Below are 9850 nucleotides of genomic sequence, written 5' to 3' on the forward strand. Positions count from 1 at the left end.
TCTTTACATGCATACTTTTTTGCTAAACTCTGTTCTCATTTTGTCCATTTGCAGGAGTGCTACGGGAGAAGCGTGGCATGAGATCATGCTAGCGTGTCTGGGGGGTAAGGAGTGTGACCCCATGTCAACGAACACAGGGCCAGAGTGTGGCAGCCAAGTGGCCTACCTCTACTTTGTGTCCTTCATCTTCTTCTGCTCGTTCTTGGTGAGGACAGGTCTCTTAAGCAGTGTTCATCCAGTTTCAGTGTTAAGTCAATTCAGTGATGCAATCATAGGTCCTGCAGAGGGATTTGAGCAACGGGAACCTCGCGTAGGAAGTTTTAGGCATGGCAGTGCGATTTGAGCGTCCCGGTGCATCGAGAGTTAAGAAATCTGAACTTTTTTTAAACAAGTTTCACATAAACTAATCAGAGACTCAGATTTGACTCATAACATATTAATGATGTGATCAATGAATGGAGTACAAAACCAGCACAGAGGAGAATCTAATTCAGGGGTCTCAAACTCGCTGCCAGGGGGGCATTTGAAGCCCCCAAGTTGATATTTGCCCCCCCAATATGAAAGTTCAATCTCTACTAAGCAATATCTTCTACATTTCCACACTTCTTTCATGATAACTTTGTATTTCCTTTGTGATTTTTCAGCTTCCTTTATGCTTAAAAGTTTTGATTCACTATTGTTGTTGGATCTGGTCGTCAGAAAAGTCCTTAGCAACAATTGCTAGCGTTGTTAGACGCAGAAGATATTGCTTAGTAGTGCATCGACATGAAAAAATGTTGGATAAACTTGTTCAATAGACATAGACAATGGACCAAAAATGTAGACAGTGGACACAAAATCATATTTTTGGCATAAATGGAACCCCATACGGACCAGACTCTGCCTTCAGTGGCCCAAAGGTAAATTGAGTTTGAGACCCCTGATCTAATTGTTCTCCTCCTGAACTATAGGAAAATGTTGTTTTTATCAAAATGATAATGAAAAGATTCTCTAACATTTTCTTATTTTTGTTGTCAAACTGGGTCACAGAGAGACGGAAGTACCGCTGAAAGCATCCGTTATTCAGACACAGCTCCTGCAATAGATGGAGAAGCTCACCGTACTGAGAGAGTCTCTGAATAATCTCTTGAACCCAGACATGGAGACACAACAGAGCTCCTCAAAATAAATAAACCTGATCTCCCAACATTATCCGTGTCTTCCGCACATTTAAAATGAGATATACAGTCAATGCTTCCGTCTAGCGATGAGGATCAAAACTTTTGGCGGTAGCTCTTCCCACATGAGTCAGGAGGATCTAGTTTATGAACAAGTGTCGAGCCTCGATAGAGAATCCTCCAACCCAACATCCTCATAATTTCACTTTCAAATCTTTGTCTTTTTTTAGATCTCCAAAATGGCGACAAAGGGTTTAACTTCTCTGTTTTTGTATTCATGTGTACCTGCGTAGATGCTGAATTTGTTTGTAGCTGTCATCATGGACAACTTTGAGTACCTGACAAGAGATTCATCCATCCTTGGACCTCACCACCTGGATGAGTATGTCAGGATATGGGCCGAGTATGATCCTGCTGCCTGGTGAGTCCCAACACACAGAGAACTGCACACACAACAATCTGGAGCACCGTCATAAACATAATATCCAGTTAATATCCAACACACCATTTCTGAACTAACATTCTGGTCTATTAAATGTATGTCTTAACAAGTTTTCTCAAGCAGAGAAAGGCCCATGCAAAGACAACATTCATCGTTGTGTTGGTAATTTCAAATACTATACTTATAAGTGGAAAAGCAGAAGTGAACAGGCCTTAACTCAAAAAAGAAGAATGATGCACTGGTGAAACAGCTGCAAGGGGGCTGTAACGGTCTGGAGCATAACCTCATCAGGCATCTGGTTATCTCTGTCACGCCGTACAACCCCTCCCTACTCACCCCCACTGTAAACTGTCATGAGATACCCGTTCTCCATTCCTGAACCCTCTCCCTCTTCTGGAATCGATATACTGTCACAGTGTGGCAACATCCACTCTCCACTGAAAACTTCCCTGCGGTGTAAATGTCTGAGGCAGACATGCTAAGTTTCATGGTATCTGTTTCCCAGTGCCCGTGTGTTGCCCTTTAGCTGTCCTTTAAACTGCACGTGCAGTACGTATTAGGGGTTTAACGATTCATTCCAGGACCATTCAATTCATGTCATATTTGAAAATATGATTTATAGTTAATATTTGTTCATTTTGAACTACCCGATTCACCGACCTAAAATCCGTCCGGGACATCTTTAGCCAAAAATTCAAGATTTCCAGACTCCTTGCATTTTTTAAACATGTGTACAAACATAAGAGATAATGGTAAATCCATTCAGATTTTAGTTTCATAAAGTTCAACCCATCAGAGTATTACAAAATGAAGATTATACCACATTGTATGGTCACGTCTTTTTTTAAATCCAATGTGTTTCCACACATCGGACTGTAATTGTCACAAACAGGCAGACGGCTGGATCTAAGTGCAGCAGGTTTCTTTGGCACAGACAAGACAACAGATGTGAAGATAAAAATCCACAAAGCTAAATCAGGGTCAAGCACGAGCATGAGGGCATCAGGGAACAACCAGAGTGGTCAGGGTCCAGGCGAGGGTCAGGGTTTTAGGTTGCTTTTAAAATCCAGGGTACTAGTAGATAGTCCTGCTCTATATAGTTTTTTATTAATTAGGGAGTGGCACAAACAAGACTAGCAGAGCTCAGTGCTTTAACTAAATACTCCTGGGGTGATTAGTGATGAAAACCAGCTGTGGGGCTCCTGGGAGGGACAGTAGGGGCTGATGGGAAGTGAAGTGTTGGTCCTCTGGAGATAGTCCCCATAGTAATGATAGCTTGATTATTTGTTTCTGCCATCACGTGTGTTTGCTGTGACGGCACCTCTGCCTCAATCCAAACAGTATTTCAATATTTATTTCATTTTGAAACATTTTTTTAACAATTTGGATCGCAGGAATAGAAACCCATTTATCAGTTAAGTCGTTACACCCCTGGTACATCTGCATGCTGCAGGAAATCTGCAGAAACAAAAGAAAAGGAAGCAAACTGACTTTCTTTGAGCAAACACATGAGTAGCTAACACATGGTTAACACCCAACAAGCAGCTATTAAGTCATTAACAAGCCCATGCTTTTCTAGTCTTTGGGGTAGTTCTTAAATTATACCGTGCACACTGCCATTTAGAGGTTGTTTTGCAAATGTGGAAAGAAAAGGAACCAGTAAAAAGAAAGCAGAATTTAAAAAAATGAATAAATGCTAGCAGTGCTAAGGGCCACATCTATCTGAATGTCATTTTGTGAATTGATGTTTATTTTTGTGTGCATTGAAGTGTAAATGTCAAGTGATTTTTTTGCAAATTTGTAAAGTGTTTTCAGATACCATGTTCTTCTTGCCAATCTTGTGCTCTTCCTTCCAATCTCCTTCTCTCTGCATTTATGTGTGTGTGTGTTTTCTTCTTTTGCTGTTTGTTTGTCATTTTTCCCCCATTTAACTTCCCTGTATTCTTCTTGCAGCGGCCGCATACTTTATAAGGACATGTACAGTTTATTACGAGTTATCGACCCACCTCTCGGCTTAGGCAAGAAATGCCCTCATAGGGTGGCCTGCAAGGTTTGACTTCCATTCAAATGAAACCTCTCAACCACACTTGCTAGCCACAGCATCCAGGAATGGAGTGAATGCCGCTTCGTGTTCTTTTTCTTTTCTTTTTTTGTTCTTTTTCATTTGAACCAACAACTTGTTGTCCACCATGACTTGCATTCTGAACTGCTAAGAGAATGTGCGGGACAATGCAGACACCCAGACAAGCATGTGAAGTGCACTAACTGAAACCTGTGGGAGAAACACATCCAGAGGTTTTGCACCATTAATGAGTAGTTAGAATATTTTTTCTGCTTGCTGTGGAGCCCTGGCTATAGAATGTAGAAAGCTATGGTTGCCCACTGTAGTTTTGCATTGTTTTTTTTCTTTTTTTTCTCTCTTTTTTTCTTTTTTGTGGGGGATCGGGGAAAGACAGAAACTGCATTGACGCCCCTTCCTCTTCTTCTTCCTCCCCTCTTCCATCTAAGCAGGTGTGCTGTCTGCCTGCTGTTTCTGACACCACCTTAAAAAATACATTAATAATAATGCAGGCACGCTTTAAGGTGCAGAAAAAGTTTAATCAAAAATTCTGTTACTGTGATTACGTGAGTTCATGGAGAAAGATTACAAAAAGAATAAATACAGTTGTAGTGTTTTAATCAATAATCCCATTAATCTGTGGATTATATGTTAAAAGATATATATCTCATTAGTTGATGCTAGTTTGTTTAAATAATCAAATGTGAAATAATTCCTCACACAAAAGGTTAAAAAAATTCAAAATGTAGAAGATAACAAGCTTGTTGTTTGTGTAAATGTTTCCTGTTAGCTTTGAAATTAATTACTTTACAAAAAATGATAATATTGTCCTAATTTTTTTTTTTTTTTTAAAGTCAAACTTACTTTTGTTAAGGGAATAAAACAAAACTAATCTTGTAGTTAACCTGATCCATTTATTTCTGCAAGGCAGAAAAAGGCTAAGAAGGGGCGGAGCTACGGGCGGAGCCGCCCCTTCAGCCTAAGCTTTGCCCCTCCCATTTGCCCCCTTTCTTCTGACTCATTAGCTATATCCAAATTCCTTCACTACTCACTATATAGTGTGTTTGCCATTTTGTAGTGCTGTCTCAAACTGCAATTCTAAAATCGAGCAAAAGGACCTGGTGGCAGGCAAGATGGCGGCTGAAAATCATTAGCCGGGAACGGAACTTGCCAAAAATCATTAGCTTGAAGTGGAAATTCTTCAAGATTTCAGACTTATATTAAAACTTCTTTTAGTGCTCGGGATAAGCTTAAAATGTGTCAAAAGAGTTTTTCTTTATTAAAGGATATTAACAAAAATGTTCAGATTTGTAAAACCGTTGAGACTTTATGGGAGCTTCAGCTTCAAACCAGTGTTAACGTTTGACTGCAGTTAGCTTGCGCTGTTCTCTCTATGGGATCAACATGAATCAGCTCTGTCGCGGAGAAAAGCGGCTTTTGATCGATATAAAATTACTTTATATTAGTAATGTGTTGCGTATTTGTAAAAAGTGTTGCTTACCAGCGGTAAACCGTGTAATAAGCTATGGTATTTCAAAGAGCGTTTTAACAGAAATATCTCTGGTGATGAAGATTTAAAGCTTATAAAACAAAAAAAAAACATCTCTGTTGGGGGCGCCGGCTATATTAGTGTGTTTGTGTGTGTGTGGGGGGGGGGGTAGTGAGGGTGGACTTTTATAATTTCTCAGCCATCACCTTTTCTGCCACCAGGTCCCACCAAAACTAAGTGCACCAGAAATTTCCCAGAAGTCTTTGCAAAAAATCAGTGTGCATCACTTCTCACTATATTCGTGGATATAGACCATAATGCATTGCGTTTGTTTAATTTTTGGGGGGAAAAAAGTGTCTAAATGTAATTTTCTTGTAAACCATCAAGGTTGTCATCATCAGAACACAGTGAAGTCATAAATAGATGCTCATACTTGCCGTTTTAAAAAAAAAGTAGAGAGCATGGTGTCAGAATTCCTTTTAAAATTCAGGACACTAGATAGTCCTGCACTATATAGTTTTTAGTAGTTGGGATAGGACTTCCGACCTAGCCAATATTGGCATTATTATTAACAAATATTAAGACATTATTAATATAAGCTTCTTTAAGCATTGTAGCAAAAATATCAAAAGCTGTATTTTAAATGAAAAAAATTTACTTTTTTACCCATGCATATCTTTGATCTTTTTATTTGTTATGGCCTTCTACTTCGCTGTTCTTGTCTAGCCTTCGGATCATCTCCACCAATAATGCAAAGTAAAAAAAATATTCATAAAAGACAACAGAACAGTTTACTTTAATCTTTTCTAATCAATGAAGATTAGCTGCAATTTTGCAATGACATTGTGATTTAAAGGATAAAAGCAGTTTTCTTAACACTTTAAATCAGAGTTTCTACATCTGTTTGTTTTACCCAATAAGTTTTTCACAGTAACAGATTTTGTGGATGCCCAACCGTTTGTGTTTTCAGAGAAATATTCAGAAAGAAGAAATACTGACTTCTCAAATTTCATTCCTCAGCATCCTCCTGTCCTCCCCCTGTATTCTCCTCGCTTTTCCTTTTTTGACAAAGTGGAAGGAGAATAGTGCAATGAAAGGCCACAAATCTCTTCTTCCTGCTTTTTAGCTTATTTTTTTTGTTTTTGCCTCTACCTTTCTCTCCTTCCAAATGTCCTATGAACTCTTCACTCTAACTGCCACCACTCTCTGCCTCTCTGTGTTTGTTGAACTTGTTACTGGGCTGTGGGCTCTGGCTGATGATGCAGTGGCAGGATCAGTTGCAGGGACATGTATGACATGCTGAGGCTCATGAGTCCTCCGCTAGGCCTCGGGAAGAGGTGTCCAGCACGGGTGGCCTACAAGGTTAGAGAGGCTCCCATCTTCAGCCGAGGGTTTTATGGGGTCGGGGGGGGGGCTGTAGCCAAGTGAGCTCTTGACGTGGTGTAACATTTTGTTTCTTTGGTTCTGTTTCTGTTTCTTTTTGTGGAAAGTCAAGGTGGGCTGGTCAGTGTTGTGGCGTTGTGTGGTGATGTGGAGTTGCTGGGAGGGGGGGAGGTAGCAGGATGGTTAGGTTAAAGGGGGAGGGGTCCAGAGGGGTTTCTGATCCACAGGAGGGATTGAAAAGGAGGGACCTTCTCAGCTCGTTTGCACCGGTGGACATGTAAACCCAACATCTCAACAGGACTGCACAATACAGATCTAAAATAATGTTTTTAGATTAACCTAAACAATATAACTTGTCAATGTGGCCATAAAAACATACTTTTCATGATTTGAAAAATTAAAACTTTTTCTTTAAACAACAAAATTACATTAAAGTCCCACTCCGATTATCTTTTGATCGGTTCTCTGTGGCCTAATTAGGATTAGTCAAAATCTGCATTGATTTGTAGGACATACTTTCTGTAGAGCAGCAGTTGTTCTTACAGAATTCTTCTCTGATTTGTGGGCGGGACTGTTGACATGGAGTAACCTCACCAACACTTCCTACCATTTAGCCCCTCCCAACCCCAATGCGACAAAAATGGCGAGCAATATTGGAGCTATCCAGCCGCACAGTTTTGAGCTAAATGTCGGGTCAGACAAGCAAAACAAAGACGTCTGTGCTTGTATTTGTCTGCAAGCAGATGCATCGGAATGGAGCTTGCGGCTTGCCGTAGTAGCTTCTTCGTCACACTCACAACCTTTTTCAATTTCAGTTTTTTCGTCTTCTCTTGATTGGAATAAAGAAGCCTAATTTTTGTCATTTGTCATTTTTGTTTTCGGAAAAATTCCACAAGAACATGTTAAAAACACCAAAAAGATGATTTTCATTGGAGTGGGTCTTTAAAAATAAATAGAAAACTATTTGTCAACCACTTTAGAAAAGGTTATTTAGCACTTAATGGCATAAAATATAATCTGAAGATCCAGAAATGCTTTCAAAAACACTAAAATTTGCTTAAAAATGTACTCTACAATTCTACAGTATATAGTCCTGTCGTCTCACAATGACCATAAATGATGAATTGTGCAGCCCTAAGATCAGCATCAGTATTTGTGTCCTCAGAACTGTGAAATGCTCTACATGAGAAGACAGAAAACCACACGAGCATGTGTGCAGCAGGGCTCAGAAGGTCCACCAGACTTAAGTCCTCCGACTCGCTCCGTCCTGTGGATGAACCACAAACACGCACACACGTACACACAGAAAACACAGATTTAGGTCATATTGTGTCATACCAACCTACACATAGAATACTGACTGCTACTTCTCATGGTAGAGAGAGCAGAAGGGCTTTTGTCAGTGCTGTGTTTTCCTCAGAGAGCCTTTGGTTGCCATACAGATGCAGTTTCTTTTTCCTCACACCCTTCATGTAGCAGCCTTACGTTCCCCAGCAGCCTTTTTCAAGTTGCAAGTCCAGCCTTCTCTTTATCCTTTGGTTCTGTCGTCAATGCAGTTCTATTCTGTTTCCAGCCCCCTTCATCTCTGCATATTACCCCCCTCACTCCCATCCCCATGCATTCACACTCACTCATCTGCCTCTCTGCATGGCTGATACACCCCCCCCCCCTTACAATGCCCCCGTCCGTCAAAGGCTACACAGCCACAAGGACCCCGCAATGACGTGTTTGCGTAACAGATACAGGAGAAAAATGAATTGCGTCTATGTTGCCATGTGTTCCCGTGTGATTAGGATCGACAGTCTCGTGAGAAATCATTGGCAGAATGAGCCTCATGTGGGCTGCCAACCAAAAACAGCCTGGAGACCCAGGAGATTGAGCCTTTTTCAGTCCCAGCTTTACCCCACCTCCCTCCTTCCTCTCCTTATCAGGGAAGGAGGGAATAAATGTGACATTGTATAAAATCATTTATCACTCCATTAGGCATGCAGGTAGTTCATGTGTCAGTCCAAGAAATACTGTACCTCGTTCCATTTTTGATTAAACAAATTAGTTGTACTGTCACTTAAGTAATGTTTAACTTGTGTTTTTAGTTGTAGCTTTATTTTAAAATATACACTTCAAGAAATATAACCCTGTAAAGAAGGTCTTCCTTTGTCACTAATCTTCAAAGTAAGGTTTAACTTAAAAATAAGCATTTTTTTTCTTACTTAAATTAAAGCAAATAGACTTCAGTTTATGCCACATTTTAAGTCAATGTGGAGTAGAGCTGGAGGATAAAATTAAATAATCGATTTGAATCCATCTTAGCTTAATAGCTCATTAATTGATCCATAAAAATAGATATTGATCTAGCACATAAAACTAAAGTCCCCTAGCTTGATGCTAACATTTAATGGAATTTTCCATTGGATAGCTAATGCTAACATTCGGTCAACGTCAACATACATTGTTAACTAAACAAGCATTTTATATACTTACAGGCTTGAATTTGGCAAACTTTTGATGAAACATTTTTAAACCATTGTGATCTAAAACACAGTTTTTTGCTCATTCTTTGCTTATTCTTCTTGAAAAAAGTGTACTGATATAACGCGGTCGCCACCTAGTGGCCAAACTGAAACGCCCTCCAGGAGAGGCAGAACAATGTTAACCATGTTAATGATCTGAACATTTCTGTTAGAGCTTCTCCTCTTTAGAATCCATTTAACACTGTACGCTATTAACAATCTCATTATTTCACTAATATATTTTACAGTGTGTCAACTGTATTAGATTAATATAAATATTTTCAAAACATATAGAAGATTATTTTTAAACAAATGTGTCTAAATGTGTAAACCGTGTAAACTCAAAATCAATTTGAATTTTACTGAATTTAGAGGATCGAAAGAATCAGAAAAAAAAAAATCTGAATTTAATTAATCCAGACTCAAATCGAATCAGTTCTGGAAATTATTATCGATATATTGTTGAGAGAAATGTAGCACAATATGGGACCATCTTGAAAGACAAGTCATGTTTACAGAATTGATGACAAAAATGTATGTGCTTCACTACCATAACAGTAGTTAGCTTCATGAAACATTGGAGGAATTGAATAAGTGTCAGTACAAGTCTTCAGATAACCATAATATAAAGAACGTGCTAACATGTCGACTAAACTCTTCGTGTCCCTTTAAATCACCAAACCCATTGAATTTTTAATCGTTTGTGTTGCTTTTGAACAACTCCTTCGAGGCTGGCACTTCTTCTTCCACCTTGCTGTCAGTAGCAAATACTAATATGCACCTACAGTGCCCTCTAGTGGTTGGTAGTGG

At 39.4% G+C, this 9850-nt stretch overlaps 1 protein-coding gene across 1 annotated transcript in view; it reads left to right on the plus strand.

Moving 5' to 3' along the window:
* The window catches only part of cacna1aa (calcium channel, voltage-dependent, P/Q type, alpha 1A subunit, a), a gene marked incomplete in the record, with an annotated part of 94472 nt that overhangs the window by 67000 nt on the left and 17622 nt on the right, over positions 1-9850 (plus strand). The window contains 3 exon segments of the mRNA XM_024272748.2: positions 55-205; positions 1451-1578; positions 3553-3649. Of these exon segments, the coding sequence (XP_024128516.1) occupies positions 55-205; positions 1451-1578; positions 3553-3649 (376 nt within the window).

Source organism: Oryzias melastigma, linkage group LG8 (genome assembly GCF_002922805.2).
Source record: "Oryzias melastigma strain HK-1 linkage group LG8, ASM292280v2, whole genome shotgun sequence".
Lineage (NCBI taxonomy): Eukaryota > Metazoa > Chordata > Actinopteri > Beloniformes > Adrianichthyidae > Oryzias > Oryzias melastigma.